This window comes from Leptopilina boulardi, unplaced genomic scaffold (genome assembly GCF_019393585.1).
Source record: "Leptopilina boulardi isolate dan_hultmark-lab unplaced genomic scaffold, ZJU_Lbou_2.1 LbouV2_1, whole genome shotgun sequence".
Classification (NCBI taxonomy): domain Eukaryota; kingdom Metazoa; phylum Arthropoda; class Insecta; order Hymenoptera; family Figitidae; genus Leptopilina; species Leptopilina boulardi.
In genome coordinates, this window is record NW_026137640.1 from 450,465 (window position 1) to 467,657 (window position 17,193).

At 30.3% G+C, this 17,193-nt stretch overlaps 2 protein-coding genes and 1 long non-coding RNA gene across 3 annotated transcripts in view; 1 reads left to right on the forward strand and 2 right to left on the reverse strand.

Annotated features, from left to right (window-relative positions):
• Positions 1–903: 903 nt before the first annotated feature.
• On the reverse strand, positions 904–7,965 carry LOC127280927 (fatty acid synthase-like). Its single transcript, XM_051304376.1, has 14 exons — positions 7,640–7,965; positions 7,147–7,397; positions 6,833–7,064; positions 6,311–6,732; positions 5,895–6,188; positions 5,543–5,753; positions 5,289–5,449; positions 4,882–5,199; positions 4,275–4,801; positions 3,910–4,190; positions 3,401–3,784; positions 2,143–3,281; positions 1,320–2,048; positions 904–1,229 (listed from the first exon to the last, which is right to left on the reverse strand). Exons 1-14 carry the CDS (start codon positions 7,782–7,784, stop codon positions 1,107–1,109), a joined length of 5,217 nt encoding a protein of 1,738 aa, XP_051160333.1. The 5' UTR covers positions 7,785–7,965; the 3' UTR covers positions 904–1,106.
• A 914-nt stretch (positions 7,966–8,879) lies between these two features.
• Positions 8,880–17,193, forward strand: part of LOC127281838 (uncharacterized) — a 133,074-nt gene continuing 124,760 nt past the window's right edge. Inside the window, exon 1 of the long non-coding RNA XR_007843104.1 lies at positions 8,880–8,893. This is a non-coding gene — a long non-coding RNA (uncharacterized LOC127281838). The remainder of the gene's footprint in view (positions 8,894–17,193) is intronic.
• Positions 8,942–16,233, reverse strand: LOC127280886 (fatty acid synthase-like). The gene is made up of 14 exons (XM_051304243.1): positions 15,898–16,233; positions 15,430–15,680; positions 15,079–15,310; positions 14,560–14,981; positions 14,195–14,488; positions 13,843–14,053; positions 13,589–13,749; positions 13,183–13,500; positions 12,576–13,102; positions 12,178–12,458; positions 11,651–12,034; positions 10,166–11,313; positions 9,343–10,071; positions 8,942–9,182 (listed from the first exon to the last, which is right to left on the reverse strand). The coding sequence occupies exons 1-14, from the start codon at positions 16,040–16,042 to the stop codon at positions 9,060–9,062; spliced, it is 5,226 nt and encodes a 1,741-aa protein (XP_051160200.1). The 5' UTR covers positions 16,043–16,233; the 3' UTR covers positions 8,942–9,059.

Here is a 17,193-nt window from a genome sequence, read left to right on the forward strand (position 1 = left end):
ATATATTATTTGTTATCTATATTTATAATATTAATTCTTTAATGATAATAATTAATCTTAATTTTTTTAAATTTGCAACTTTATTAAATTTTAACTTTGGCATTTCTTCAACGATGGCGAAATCTTTTTTAATTTAAAATTTTAATTCAACTTTGTTCAATTACATAAGCATAATTTACAGATGAGTCATTTCATTATATTTCGACCATAATCGTTGCTAATTTTAAAAAATTTTAATACCAACGCATTGTTTTAACCGTAAATTTTCATTGTAGAAATTTCATTTAGATAATGTGTTTTAAAAGCCGAAAACTATGAGTCATATTTTCAAAATTTTTGTGTTCTTCGGTTACTTTAGGTTTAGTGTCGATGCCACACTTATTTTTGTCAAATTTGGAAATAAAATTTTTTATTGCTTTCTATATTACCGACCGGTTAAAGATTTAACCACATATTAGTACAGCACTGACAGTATATTAATTTTTCTTTTTGCAGATTCTATCCTGGATTGTTCATCTTGAAGGACACAGAATTCACACAGACTTTTTAGAACTCGGTCTATTTTTACGGTTATTTTTCACATTTTCTGAATGGAAATTTAACTTGAAAGTAGGGATCTCCGAGGGCTATTTAGTTTGAAAGAATCCCCTTGAAGCTGAAAATTCATTATTAAGGTAAATATTTTAATTTATTGGAAAAATTTTAATCAGAAAAATTTAGTTGTATTTTTCGACGTGACAACGTCTTACTCTGAGGTTTTGATTATTATCAAATAAATATTTATTTGTATCAAATAATTTTTTTAAAAATCTTTTCTCTAATTTTCAGATGTTGCCAGAAGTTACATCCAGTGACTGTCAGAATGGATAAATGAGTGAGTAGAAATAATTGTATAAATAATAATTCAATTCTATTAATTTATTTAAATTTTATTAAGTTCTTTCTTAATTTTAATAAGATCTAACTATCTAACTAATTTCATGCAAAATGAATAAAATATTAAAAATTATATTAAAATATACTTAAAATCTTAACAAATTATTAAATGAATCGGGTTAATTTTTGCCTCAACTTTGTAGAATTTATAAAACATTTAATAAATAATCTTAACGCTGAGATTCGTCTAAACATTGATGTCTCCAAGTTGTTGATGAAGGTAGAGCTGCTGTAATATAATTTTCGAATTTTGATCTTGATGATTCTTCAGTAGTAATATTCTCTTTCTGAATCTGAAAATTTAAACCAAGTTTAGTCAAATAAATGATATTACTTTAAAAATAAAATTAATACTTTTGAACAATAAACAGGAAAATTATCACCTTATGAAAGTTGGCTTCTAATGGTTTATAAGAAACAGATACAATGGTTGCATTTGATCCAATTAAAGTATCCATTTGTTCAATAATTCTAGGAATGGACAACAAAGATAGATTTCTCTCGTTTTCAGTTATGTATTCAGTAATTTCAGATATTGGCCCTAAAAGAATCAAAAGTCCCCGGGTAGCTCCTTTTGATTTTTCTTGACAAATCTTCGTCAAATCAATTTCTCTTAACAAAATGTCGTCAATATTTTCGCCGCTATCTTTACATTTTGTAAAAACAACAAACTGTCGTAAATCAGGACACATACGCTTAGATTCCTCAAAAAGATAGTTAGTAAACAAATATCTTGATTCGGAAGATCTTTCTGATAATTTTTCAATGTGCTGTAAATCGAAAATTGCATCTACTGTACCAAGTGTACTGACTTCTTCAAGAAGAGCATTTCCATTTTGTTGATGGGCAAGGTCCAATTCTTCACGGACCACAACTGTTACTCCATATCCTCTCCATAAATTAATTCTATGATTACCGTAAGCTCTTGTATTTTTTGATTCGGATGCTACAACAATGTTTTTGGCACCTCTGATAACTAAAAAGTCAACTAATTCGAGTCCAAAGTCACTCAATCCTTCAATTATCAAGTAAGATCCTTCTCTATTACATAAAAAACGAGGGATTGTCAGAGCTTTATTACTTCCATCTTCTGGCTGTACTTTGACTATGATCTGTAAATGTAAGAAATAAATTAAAATATATTATTACAATTTTTTTTGAAATTCCAAAAAACAAAATGTAAAAAAGGAAAATGGAAAACTTTACTTTTCCGAAAACATTATTTGTTGCTCCATCAATAAAAGCGTTTTTTAACATTTCCCTTGGGTAGATACGTCTAGGCAATGGTTTTACAATTTTCGCTGTTACTCCATTTTCAATCATTTGTAATAATTTTCTTTTAGTTGCTAGATCAAGGCTATTTACTTTCGTTGGAATTACTGAGAAGAGAGCAATTTCCCTTAAGAAAATTTGCATGCCTACTGATTTACTAAATGCTTGTTGTAAGTTTCCAATGATAATGATATTTCCTTTTCTTTTCACACACGTCAGGCAAGACTCTATTTTACTTAAATCATCTCCATTATATATTACGAGATCAGCTCCTTTTCCTTCAGTTTGTGCTAAAATTTGATCAGCGAAATTTTCTGATGCATTTAGAAAACGATGCTCAGGAATATTTTTAAAATTGCTCATTAGATTTTTTTTGTTGATATCACTAGCGTGTCCAACGAATACTTGTGGTGTAATATTTAAGGCTATATTAATGATAGCTTGCCCAATGGAAGATGCGCTATCGTAAACAAAAACTGATTCGTTTTTTTGTATATCTCCCTTTATCACTAAAGCCAAATATGCAACTGCATATGCTAAAGGTACAGTTGCAGCATCTTCTAATGACCAATTCTCAGGTATTTTCCATGTGTAATCAGTGTCAGCTGTTATATAATTTGAAAATGTACCTTCTGTAGCAATTCCCATGACTTTACTTCCTTTTGAATTAATTCCAGAATATTCGTAGCCAAAGCACTTCATTTCTAGTCTATTTTTTCCAGTATTTTCTAACCCAGTTTTAGTAATTACTGAGAGAATGTCTGATTGATTGACTGCTGAATATTCAACTTTGATTGTGTCAGCAACATTTCTAGGGAATTCCTCGACCCAAGAAATAGAGTCTAAATCGGAAGGATTCAACTGTTCTGCTTTCCAATTTGACACGTATTGAAGGTTCGAAATAATTGGAAAATGTTTGTATGTTTCTTCCGTTTTCGGAAGGATTTGAATTCTCTCGGTAACAATATTATTTTTCCAAGACTCGCGTAGAGCAGATTTAAGAATAATTCCTTCCATTTGTACACCACCTGCATTCACTGTTTGGATACCCTTATACACTGTGATAGGAATGTCTAAAAATAAATAATATAATCATTGATGTTTATTTTCATGTAACTTTATTTCAAGTGTATATTTATATTTAAATATGAGAAACGCAATTAGAGTTTATTGAAATGAATAGAATTCTCACCACATGACTTTTTGATCGCCTCTGCTTGCAATTTAAAGTTAATAATAATTTTTCTTATTTTAATTGGCACTTGAGCTTTTCTTATGTCATTTCCAAGAATATACATTTGAATCATTCCTTCTAAAAAGGTTGTCCAATCATCTTTCCATACTAAAGTTCCATTGCATCCATTTGCTGATGATTTACGAATGTTTCTAAAGGGACCTGAGTATTGTAGACCGCGCATCTCCAACTCAGTGTAAATATCACTTTCACTCAGATCCTGATAATCTTTATCTGTTTTTTTAGGAATTAAACTGCATTCCTCATTAGGAGTTTCAGTAGCTTGTAAAATTCCAGAACATAATAAAATTTCATTGCTTGTAATTTCAAAGAAACCAGTACCTAGTGAATTTAATAAGTTAATATAATATTTTGTACTTCTAGATAGTAAATGATTAGTTGTGTTTGTTTACCATGGAAAAGTAATTATTTATACAGTTTCCTTTTTAAAAGTATTTATCATTTACCTTTCTGAACCGTTACCACTAATATGATATTTTCTTCTTCTGGAATTTCTACTTGGTACTTATGCATTTTTAGTTTTTCGAAAATAACTGAGATTTCACAATCATCTTTCAATGATTTTAAAACTTCCCAGGCAAGTTTTAAGTATATACAAGTAGGAATAACCACCTTATTATCAATCCTAGCGTGTTTCAGATATTTCCATTTCTCGTCCTTCAAATTAATGATGAAATTCATTTCTCCTTCCTTTACTTCTTCATGTTGTTTATAAAAATGTGTATTCCTGCAGTGCAATGAAAAATTGTTTCGCAGTAAGCATTATGATTTTTATTCTAAAATGTTTTATTTGAAACATGAACTATCTTACCAGTTAGATGAGTGATCCCATCGGATTAATGATGAAATTGAAGGTGTTCCTCGTGAAACTGGATAGTTGACTTTAGGATAGAGATTAGAAACATTTATGTTGCAATTAGCATTATATATTTTTCCTAAAGCTTCAAAGAAAAATGAGACATTGTCGGAATGGTCTCGTTTGGTTAACGGTATATTAATGACATTCTCTGGCAACGATTTTCTCACAATTGCCTGTAGAAGACCGTGCGGAGCTATTTCGATAACAACTGCATTTGATGGAATATATTTTGCAGTTTCGGCAAAGAGAACAGAATTCAGAAGGTTATTCGTGTGATATTCTGCTGATGATAGTCGAGCCCTAGAAGAATTCCATTCTTCACGTGGAACTGAACTGCTTACCCAGCGATTAGTTCGAGGTTTTGGATTAGGTATTATCTCTTGAAGGTATTTTCTTAATTTTTCACCTGCTGGAGCAATGTAACGACTGTGATAGGCAATGTTACTACATGCCACTTCCTTAGCAAAAATTTTTTTCGCCTGAAGAAAAGATTCAATTTTTTTATATTTCGAAATGATATTACATGGTTTAATAGATTAGTAAATTAAATATATCTAACTTTCAATTGTGCGACGAATGCTTTCATAGAATCTGCAGGACCACTGATAGTGGAACTGTCAGCGCTATTATGACAAGCTACATCAATATCGGGTGGGCAAAGGTTTTTAATTTCTTCATAACTAAGGCCAACTGCTGCCATGGAACCTTTTGGCAATTCTGTTTCTACTGACGCCAAACCTCTACTTAGTGCAGAAAGAACCATTTCCTCTGCTGTAAAACATCCATCAGCATAAGCACAACCTAATTCTCCAACTGAATGACCAATTAGAAAATCTGGTTTTAGTCCAATGGAGTCTAAAAGATCTACTAATCCAATCTGAAAATTTATTCTTGTTTTATTAAGTAGAAGTACTTTGAACTGTTGTTTGCATGATTATTTGTTAGAATAACTTTTGAATGAGATACCTGAATAGCAGCAATTCCAACAAAAGAATTGACAATATTGTCAAACATTTTTGGATCCTTTTCTGTAATGATGCGGAAAATGTCTATACCCCTTGGCTTAAGAACTTTATCACACTTCTCTATAGCTTGCGCGAAAATAGGTATTTGCAATAAAGCTTCTCCTATTTTATAAATTAAATATCACTGCATTAAAATTTTAAATGTAACCGAATTTATTGAAACAATTAACTTCAATACAGTTTAATGAATCTTACCCATTCCGACCCATTGAGAACCCATACCGGAAAACATGTACCAAATTTCTTTCCTTATATTTGGGTTATGTTGAATTCCTCTCGTTTTAATTTCTGTTAATCCATGTGGAGGCAGAAGAGTGTATCCTCTATACATATGAGCTGGAATTTCAGTTTTAAATATATCGTATATAAGCTGAAGCATTTCCACATCGACGGATCTGTTTTCGAGCTACAAAATATACATTATTTTTTCATATTTTGAATATTATTAGGATACGTTTACGAAAAATCTTTTAAATAATTTTAATTATAAAACGTAAAGTTTTCTTTATTTATTACACAGTTAAATAGAAGAAACTGTGAAACTAACATGGTTTAGTATGAAGTCAACAGCTTCTTCTGTACATCCTGAACATATGACTAGTCTTGGCAGATTGTCTTTAGGCTCCCCTTTATTTTTCTTTTCCTTTTTGAAATCTTTTAATATAATATTAGCACTAGCACCTGTAAATGCTAAACTATTAACGACCGCGTAGTCCCCAGTCCATGGAGTTAATTCTGTTACAACTTTACATCGACCTTCTTTAAGAGCAGGGATTTGGTCAGATGGTTTTTGAAAATGAAGATTTGGCGGAATGTATCCTGACTCCATTGCTATGATAATCTATAAAATTTCTTAGACTGATTACATATACAATGAACTTAAATGCTTAGATAAGTTTAATAATATTATTGCGAAAGGAGTTATAAGTAAGCCACAAATGCAGAAGTAACAAACAGTCATACCTTAATAATTCCATTAAGTGGATTTGTTGCTGCACAAGATCCAAGATTAGATTTAACCGAACCAATATGAAGAGGTAACTTTCTTCCTTCATTGTAAATTTCATCAATAGCTTTTACCTCTTCAGCATCAACAACTTTAATGCCTGACCCATCGGCTTCAACATATGAAATATCTTTACCAGATAGACCACATTCTTTTAAGGTGGTTTTCATTAGACTTGCTTGGGAATTGTAAGTTGGATATAAATGAAATTGTTCATTATTGATATTTCCAAATGAAATGCTGACATTTTTTACTTCTGCATAAATTCGCTTTGCGTCACGAGCTTTTTGAAGAAATAGAACTACAGTTGCTTCGCTGCGAGTATAACCATCAGCTGCATCGTCAAACGATTTCGTGTTCCCATCGGGCGATAAAAGTCCTGAAATTTAGGTTGAATATTTTTAAATTTATAACATTCTTTTATCCATTACTTGTGACTGACTTCTAATGAACTTCTATACTTATTGAGTCACATGTACCTAACAAAAATAATTGTAGAGACATCTGTGGGTGTAAAATAACATTACTGGCGCCAATAATTGCATTTTCAACCCTTCCATCCTTAATTGCCATGAATCCTTCGTGTAAAGCACTGGCACCTCCAGAGCAGCTAGTATCGATATTAACACTTGGACCAGTAAGACCGAAAAAAAATGAAAGTCGATTTGGTAACATAGTACGACTGATTCCCAGTAAGCCATATCCACTTAGCTAAAAAATAATTTTTGACAAATGAGATTTTGGGAATATTTTTGCGTCTGATTATTTCTACTTTTTAAAAAAATTCACGTACCGCAGATTTTTCATAAAATATTGATTTTTCTGTCTCTGAAATACTGCTTCCAGTAAAAACTGCTGACTTACTTCCTCTCAAATTTCGTGGATTAATTCCAGCATCTGTGATTGCTTCGTATGCTGTTTCTATCATTATTCTTGTCATAGGCTCCATTGAATCTAGCATTTTTCCGTGAACTCCAAAAAATGCACGATCAAAAGTATCAATATTATTCATTGTGCCGATTTGCTGAGGAATTTGGGGATGTTCTATAAAGTTATTATTGCTTATTACAAATAATTATTTAATCATTAGTTTTGAATCTTTTTCAAATATGACATTGTGATAAGTGATAATTATTGTACATTTTCATGGTAGTGAATTGTAGTTCATATTTATTCGTATGTTAAGTTCAAAATAATTTTTTTAATAAATTTTATCTATGTAATTGACAACAATTAATGCATTGGTGCATTTATTTTATGTTTGATAATTTAAACGTAGTTCATACCGTAGTTCCAACGAGGTTTACTGTTACCAACACAGTCTATTTTATTTAAAAGATTATTCTGCAATTCGTTAATATTATCACTATTCGGAAATCTTCCAGCTATACCGGATATCACTATTTCATCTCCCGTCAGTTTTGGCTCCATTGTTTTTTAAAATATTTTCCTTCTGTCGATTTTTAAATTATCTTTAAAGAAATCACCTTTTTTTTTTATTAGTTATTATAATATTCAATTTGCTTCCGTTACTTTTTGTAGTATGAAATTATTGAAAAAAAATCTTATTTTTCTGCTTGAGTTCCCATATACGTCCGATATGAACGATACATTTAAAGTGAACGTTTTTATATGTTCGCTGCCGAAAAAGAATATTTCGTTTTAAAGTTATATGCATTATTTCCTGATTTCAAACAAATGGCATTTAAATTGGAAACTTTTACGTATATGATTAATGCTTTCGCTAATTCACTTCTTAAATTTACATTGCTTAAAGATCAAAGTTTAAATACATACTAATTGTATTATTTCCAAAAACAGAAAATGTTAATTTCTTAAATATACAGTGTATGCAGATTGAGGCTTATAGCTGTTTTCAACATAAATTCGTACGTTTTTTTTTGTCAAAAAATGAATCTTATGTTTCACCTTATAACTAAAATTTAAAAAATACTTTTAAAAGAATAGCAAGGGAATCCAAAAAATCTTGTTAAAAATAATTAAATTAAAAATCTAAATAATTATAATGTTGACATTTATGAAATAAATGAAATTATCCAAAACAAAAAATTAAGTTTAGAATATTTAATAAAAGCGAGCACTCAACAAAAGCATTTTCTAGAAATAATAAAAAGTATTTTTTGTTTCAAACAAATTTCTTGTAAATAAATAAACTTTAAAATTACAGTTTTGGGATCATTCACATATTACGTGATACATGTTTCAGGTAATTTATACCCCCTCCCACCCAACGTTATACTTTGACTAACCCCCTCCCACCCCTAAAGTTATCACGTAATATGTGGATGGCCCCTACAGTTCATTGGGTAATAGTGAATAATGATTTAAAAAATGTATCTCTTAAATATATATTTCTAACTTAAGAAAAATATCCTGATAATTGCAAGATTTTAAAAATAATCAAGTAATCTCTGATTTTCAGATGTGCCCAAAAATTTTATCCAGTGAATATCAAAATGAGGAATAACAACATACAAGTGAGGAATAACAACATACGAGAGAAGAATAACAACATACGAGTGAGTAATACTCAGCATATAAATAATAATTGACAATAATTCTTTTCATTAATTTCAAACAATTTCATTATATTTTTCTTTATTTTAATATAAGACAAGAAACAAGGCAAACAATTATTATCTAATCTATTATCTTAACTAATTTTTTAAAGATAATAATTAATCTTTATGTTTGCTTTTCGTTCGAAAGTCGAAACATAGAGGACGTTGTCAATAATTGAACTGCGCTGATATAATTGTAGAATTTTGACTTTGACGTTTCTTCAGGGGTGTCTACCTCTAATTCAACCTAAAAATTGAATATAAGTCTAATCAACTAAATAAGAATAATTTACAAATATTTATAAAAGATTTATAAACAAGGTGTTGTTAAAGCGAATTTTAAACCCTAAAAGTACATATTTTATTAAATGAAACGAACACCAAAATCGAATACAATGATATCTTACCTTCTCAGATTTTACTTCTAATGATTTGTGACAAACAGATACAATCGACGCGTTCGATTCTATTAAATTATCCATTTGTTCAATAATACTAGGTATAGACAATAAAGGTACATTAGTCTCGTTTTTAGTAGTCCATTCCGCAATTCCAGCAATTGGTCCTAAAAGAATCAAAAGTCCCACGGTAGCTCCTTTTGATTTTTCTTGGCAAATCTTTGTCAAATCGATTTCTCTTAACAAAACATCGTCGATATTTTCCCTGCTATTTTTACATGTTGCAAAAACAACGAAATGTCGTAAATCAGGACACATTTGCTTAGATTCTTCAAAAATATATTTGGTAAACAAATATTTCGAATTGGAAGACCTTTTTGACGAATGTTCAATACGCTGTAGATCAAAAATGCCATCTACTGTACCAAGTGTATTGACTTCTTCAAGAAGAACATTCCCGTTTTGTTGTTGGGTAAGGTCCAATTCTTCGCGAACTACAAATGATACCCCATATTCTCTCCACAAATTAATTCTGTGATTACTGTACGCTCTAGTATTTTTTGATTCGGATACTATAACAATATTTTTGGCACCTCTGACAACTAAAAAGTTAACTAATTCGAGTCCAAAGTCACTCAATCCTTCAATTATTAAATAAGAACCTTCTCTATTACATAGAAAACAAGGGATTGTCAGAGCTTTATTACTTCCATCTTCTGGCTGTACTTTAACAATGATCTGTAAATGTAAAAAATATATTAAAATATAATATTAAAAGTTTGTTTGAAATTCCAAAAAACAAAATGTAAAAAAGGAAAATGGAAAACTTTACTTTTCCGTAAACATTATTTGTAGCTCCATCAATAAAAGCATTTTTTAACATTTCCCTTGAATAGATACGTCTAGGCAATGGCTTTATAGTTCGCGCTGCTAATCCATTTTCAATCATTTTTGATAATATTTTTTTAGTTGCTAGATCAAGGCTATTAATTTTGGTTGGAATTATTGAAAAACAATCAATTACTTTTAAGAAAATTTGCATGCCTATTGATTTAGTTAATGCTTGTTGTAAGTGTCCGATGATAATGATATTTCCTTTTCTTTTCACACACATCAGCCAAGTCTCTATTTTACTTAAATCATCTCCATTATATATTATGAGATCAGCTCCTTTTCCTTCAGTTTGTGCTAAAATTTGATCAGCGAAATTTTCTGATGCATTTATAAAACGATGCTCAGGAATATTTTTAAAATTGCTCATTAGATTTTTTTTGTTGATATCACTAGCGTGTCCAACGAATACTTGTGGTGTGATATTGAAGGCTATATTAATGATAGCTTGCCCAATGGAAGAGGCACTATCGTAGACAAAAACTGATTCGTTTTTCTGTAAATCTCCCTTTATCACTAAAGCCAAGTATGCAACTGCATATGCTAAAGGTACAGTTGCAGCATCTTCTAAAGTCCAATTCTCAGGTATTTTCCATGTGTAATCAGTGTCAGCTGTTATATAATTTGAAAGTGTACTATTTTCCGATATTCCCATAACTCTACTTCCCCTTGAACTAATTCCAGAATATTCTTGACCAAAGCACTTCATTTCTAGTTTATTTTTTCCAGTATTTTCAAACTCAGTTTTAGTAGTTGCTAAGAGAATATCTGATTGATTGACTGCTGAATATTCAACTTTGATTGTGTTTGCATCGTTTTTATGAAACCCTTCGACCCAGGAGATTGATTTCAAATCGTTATGATTTATTTGTCTAGCTATCCAATTAGTTGCTTTACGAATATTTGAAGGAATTATCATTTCTGATAAGTTAAACAGTGGTCTATCCATTCCAGAACTGAATTCAAGTTTTTTAGTAACAATATTTTTTTTAAAAGTTTTATGCAAAATGGATGTTAGAACGATTCCTTCTATTAGTACACCACCTGCTTTCACAATTTCTATTCCCTTATTTACTGTGACAGGAATTTCTAAAAATAAATAATATAGTTATTGAGCTTTAGATACATGTATCTTTTCTTTTAAGTACATGTTTATATTTCAATGAGGCCAATCGAATGTGCTTACTTATATTATCATTTAACCCTCTCCCTGTCCTAGTGACCGTTATCGACAAAAAACGACAATTCGGTCGCCTGGTGGGGACTATGGGAAATACATTCTATAGCGCTGGAGTAGGGATAATCCAGTACAGGGAAAGGGTTAATAATCAAAATATTTTACAATTAATTTTAATTATATATAACGGGTTATTGGGTAGAATATAAGATATTAAATATGAGATTATTAAAAAGAATGGATGCTCACCATATGATTTGTTGATAATTTCTTCTTGTAATTTTAAATTAATTACAATTTTTCTAATTTTAATCGGCACTTGAGGTTTTCTTATGTCATTTGCAAGTAAATGCATTTGAATTATTCCTTCTAAAAAGGTTGTCCAATTATCTTTCCATACTAAAGCTCCATTGCATCCATTTGCTGATGATTTACGAATGTTTCTAAAGGGACCTGAGTATTGTAAACCGCGCATCTCCAACTCAGTGTAAATATCACTTTCACTTAGATCCTGAGAATCATTATCAGCTTTTTTAGCAACTAAACTGCATTCTACGTTAGGAGTTTCCGTCGCTTGTAAAATTCCGGAGCATAGTAAAATTTCGTTTTTTGTTACTTCAAAGACACCAGTCCCTACAAAATGTAACAAATTTATATATAAACTGTGTTGTACTTATAGAGAAAAAGTTTGCCTTTTATATAATTGGTTCACTTGAAGAAAGTAATTTATTAATATTGTTATTTTAAATTATTTTCTAAAAGTATTCATCATGTACCTTTTTGAACCATTACTTTTAATGTAATATTTTTGTCTTCTTGAATTTCTACTTGATGTTTATGTATATATACGTTTTGGTAAACAACAGAGAGTTCAGAATCATCTTTTAACGATTTTAAAACATCCCAAGCAAGTTTTAAATATAGAGAAGTAGGAAAAACTACCTTCTCATCAATCTTATAATTATTCAAATATTGCCACTTCTCGTCTTTCAAATTAATTATGAAATTCATCACTCCTTTCTTAATTTCTTCCGGTTTTTTAAAAAAGTGAGTGTTCCTGCAATTTAATAACGAAATATTTCATAGTATGTATGAATTCTTTTACTTATTCTTTTTTGAGTCATTAATAATAATATTTAATTGAAATATTCACAACCAGCTTTTATTTTCTCACCAGCTAGTTGAGTGATCCCATCGAATTAAAGATGAAATTGAAGGTGTTCCTCGTGATACTGGATAGTTGACTTTAGGATAAAGATTAGACACAGTGATATTGTAGCCAGTATTGTAAATTTTTCCTAAAGCATCAAAAAGAAACGAGACATTGTCGGAATGGTTTCTTTTAGTTAACGATATATTAATGACATTCTCTGGCAATGATTTTTTTACAATTGCCTGTAGAAGGCCGTGAGGAGCTATTTCGATAACAACTGCATTTGATGCAATAGATTTTGCAGTTTCGGCAAAGAGAACAGAATTCAGAAGGTTATTCGTGTGATATTCTGCTGATGATAGTCGAGCCCTAGGAGAATTCCATTCTTCACGTGGAACTGAACTGCTTACCCAGCGATTAGTTCGAGGTTTTGGATTAGGTATTATCTCTTGAAGGTATTTTCTTAATTTTTCACTTGCTGGAGCAATATAGCGACTGTGATAGGCTATGTTACTACATGCCACTTCCTTGGCAAAAATTTTTTTCGCCTGAGGAAAAGATTCAATTTTTTTATATTTCGAAAAGATATTACATGGTTTAACAGATTAGTAAATTAAATATATCTAACTTTCAATTGTGCGACGAATGCTTTCATAGAATCTGCAGGACCACTGATAGTGGAACTGTCAGCGCTATTATGACAAGCTACATCAATATCGGGTGGGCAAAGGTTTTTAATTTCTTCATAACCAAGGCCAACTGCTGCCATGGAACCTTTTGGCATTTCTGTTTCCACTGAAGCCAGACCTCTGCATAATGCAGCTAGAACCATTTCCTCTGCTGTAAAACATCCATCAGCATAAGCACAACCTAATTCTCCAACTGAATGACCAATTAGGAAATCTGGTTTTAGTCCAATGGAGTCTAAAAGATCTACTAATCCAATCTGAAAATTTATTCTTGTTTTATTAAGTAGAAGTAATGTGAACTGTTGTTTGTATGATTTTTTTTAGAATAACTTTCGAATGAGATACCTGAATAGCAGCAATTCCAACAAAAGAATTGATAATGTTGTCAAACATTTTTGGATCCTTTTCTGTAATGATGCGGAAAATGTCGATACCCTTTGGCTTAAGAACTTTATCGCACTTCTCTATAGCTTGCGCGAAAATAGGTATTTGCAATAAAGCTTCTCCTATTTTATAAATTAAATATCACTGCATTAAAATTTTAAATGTTACCTAATTTATTGAAACAATTAACTTCAATACAGTGTAATGAATCTTACCCATTCCGACCCATTGAGAACCCATACCGGAAAACATGTACCAAATTTCTTTCCTTAAATTTGGGTTATGTTGAATTCCTCTCGTTTTAATTTCTGTTAATCCATGTGGAGGCAGAAGAGTATATCCTCTATACATATGAGCTGGAATTTCAGTTTTAAATATATCGTATATAAGCTGAAGCATTTCCACATCGACGGATCTGTTTTCCAGCTGTAAAATATACATTATTTTTTCATATTTTGAATATTATTAGGATACGTTTACGAAAAATCTTTTAAATAATTTTAATTATAAAACGTAAAGTTTTCTTTATTTATTACACAGTTAAATAGAAGAAACTGTGAAACTAACATGGTTTAGTATGAAGTCAACAGCTTCTTCTGTACATCCTGAACATATGACTAATCTTGGCAGATTGTCTTTAGGCTCCCCTTTATTTTTCTTTTCCTTTTTGAAATCTTTTAATATAATATTAGCACTAGCACCTGTAAATGCTAAACTATTAACGACCGCGTAGTCCCCAGTCCATGGAGTTAATTCTGTTACAACTTTACATCGACCTTCTTTAAGAGCAGGGATTTGGTCAGATGGTTTTTGAAAATGAAGATTTGGCGGAATGTATCCTGACTCCATTGCCGTAATAACCTACAAAAAATTAAGAGTTACAATTGTTAGCCTTTAGTAAATTTTAATATCTCTACATATTAATAATTCACCTTAATAATTCCATTTAACGGATTTACGGCTGAACATGAGCCAAGATTTGATGTAACAGATCCAATAGGAAGGGGTAATTTTCGACCTTCATTGTAAACTTCGTCAATTGCTTTTATTTCTTCAGCATCAACATCTTTAAGACCCGAACCTGTTGCCTCTATGAGTGAAATATCTTTTCCCGAAATACCACAGTCCTTTAATGTCGTTTTCATTATGTTGGCTTGGAAATCATGAGTCGGATAAGAAATAGAAAGTTTATTGTTTATACTTCCAAAATATGTGCTGGCATTTTTCACTTCTGCATAAATACGCTTTGCGTCACGAGCTTTTTGAAGAAATAGAACTACAGTTGCTTCACTGCGAGCATAACCATCAGCTGCATCGTCAAATGATTTTGTCTTTCCATCGGGCGATAAAAGTCCTGAAATTTATTTTGTATTTTTGAAAATTATATTGTTCATTTTACCCTTTCACTGTGACTGGCTTTTATAGAGACAAAAATAATTCGTGTACGGTACCTAACAAAAATAATTGTAATGACATGTTTGGATGTAAAACAACATTACTGGCACCGATAATGGCACTTTCAGCTCGTCCATCTTTAATTGCCATAAATCCTTCGTATAATGCACTGGCACCTCCACAGCAGCTGGAATCTATGTTAACACTTGGTCCATTAAGGCCAAAGAAAAATGAAATTCTATTTGCCAACATAGCACGACTGACTCCTATTAAGCCTAATCCATTTTGCTAAAAAATAATTTTTATGTAAAATATTATTTGAAGAATATGTTGGCGATTAATTGGTTATAATAAAAACAAATGGTATCGGTAATTTTTTAACTGTTACCAAATAACATTTTTCTTACCCCAAATTTTTCATAAAGAACTATCATTTCGGATTCTGAAATACCGCTTCCAGTAAAGACAGCCGTTTTCTTTCCTTTCAAATTTCTTGGATTAATTCCAGCATCTGCGACTGCTTCGTATGCAGTTTCGATTGTCATTCTTATCATAGGATCCATCAAATCCAGCATTTTCCCAAGAAATCCAAAAAATATACGATCAAATTTGTCAATATCTTTCATTGTACCGATTCGCGGAGGAACTTTTGGATTTTCTGTAAAATTATTGCTTATTACTAATAATTGATTAATATTATTAATTATCTTACTAATTTGCACTGTTTGAACATTGACCAGAGGCTATTTTGAACTCTTTTTTTTCTTTAATATTTATTGAAAATTTTATTTATATAAAATATATTGTAAATGAGCCAATGCCTAAACCCTTGAGACAATTTAACCTCAATTTGTGTAGTATAAATTAATTCATACCATAGTCCCAACGAACTTTGCTGTCACCAACACAGTCTATTTTATTTAAAAGATTTTTCTGCAATTCGTTAACATTTTCACTATTCGGAAATCTTCCAGCTATACCAGATATCACTATTTCATCTCCCGTCAGTTGCGGTTCCATTTTTTAATTCCCCTTTTATTCGGTTTTTAATTTAGACCTGAATAAATAAACTTTTTTTTATATTCTATTATTTATGTTCAAATTATCTTCTGTTTTCTATACTTTGTTATTAGTAAATTTTTATTTAAATTCAATGAAAATCTTATTTTTCTGCTTCTACATTCACGTATACGTCCGATATAAACGTTATATTTAAAATGATTGTCTTTATATCTTTGTTGTTGAAGAGCAATTACTTGATTTGAAATTATATATACTTTGTAAGCAAAACTATATTGTAATTAGATTGTACTTCTTTTACATATATCATTGTAGCTTTTGAAAATTTACCTCTTAATTATACATTGTTCAGAGATCAAAGTTTAACTACTTTGTGACGTATTTCCAAAACTAAAAGAATGTTAATTTCTAAAATATACATTGTATCGTTTGAAAAATAACCCCTGAATTTTCTCATATTCAAAAACGAATGTTGTTTTATCCTAGATTTAAAATTAAAAAATCACTTTAAGAAGAAAGGAGGTATCTAGAAAATGTAAAAAACACAATAAAAGAAATTAATGATAATATTCTCATCCTTTTCACTTATGAGGAAAAAATTTTTGGCTGTTCAAAATTATGAAAATTATTCAATTTCACATTAATTCTTCAATTTTTAATTGTGCCTCTTATTATTCCGCTATTTTTGAAATAACAATTGTATTAAGCGAATCCCATGAATTCATTTTTTTTAAAGAGTATATTCTTTATTAGAGAATAGCGGGGGTAAAAACCGCTGAGCAAATCAAATAATTTAAAGAATCCGCCGATAATGTAAAATATTTAAATACCATATCAGTTTTGCATTGTTCTGCATGTAAATCAGAAGAATTTCACTATTGCTAATGTGAAAAAGTCATGACCTGGAATGTTATGTGTAAAATGTGAGTTTAAAACCACACGTGTCACTTTTTCCATTTATAATAATACTTTAAATAAGCATCAAATTAAACTTTATAAATACTGTTTAAGTACATTAAATAATAAAGAATAATGATTTAAAAAAATTTAACTTTTAAATATATATTTCTAACTTAAGAAAAATATCCCGATAATTGCAAGATTTTAAAAATAATCAAGTAATCTTCTCTGATTTTCAGATGTGCCCAGAA

Coding starts and splice junctions, on each gene's coding strand:
- LOC127280927 (XM_051304376.1), bottom strand. CDS start 7,784: ATGGAGCCAAAACTGACGGGAGATGAAATAGTGATATCCGGTATAGCT. Junction 7,398..7,639: donor TAAACCTCGTTGGAACTACG/GTATGAACTACG, acceptor ATAACTTTATAG/AACATCCCCAAATTCCTCAG. Junction 6,189..6,310: donor CACTTAATGGAATTATTAAG/GTATGACTGTTT, acceptor GAAATTTTATAG/ATTATCATAGCAATGGAGTC.
- LOC127280886 (XM_051304243.1), bottom strand. CDS start 16,042: ATGGAACCGCAACTGACGGGAGATGAAATAGTGATATCTGGTATAGCT. Junction 12,459..12,575: donor TGGGATCACTCAACTAGCTG/GTGAGAAAATAA, acceptor ATTAAATTGCAG/GAACACTCACTTTTTTAAAA. Junction 12,035..12,177: donor AAAAGTAATGGTTCAAAAAG/GTACATGATGAA, acceptor TACATTTTGTAG/GGACTGGTGTCTTTGAAGTA.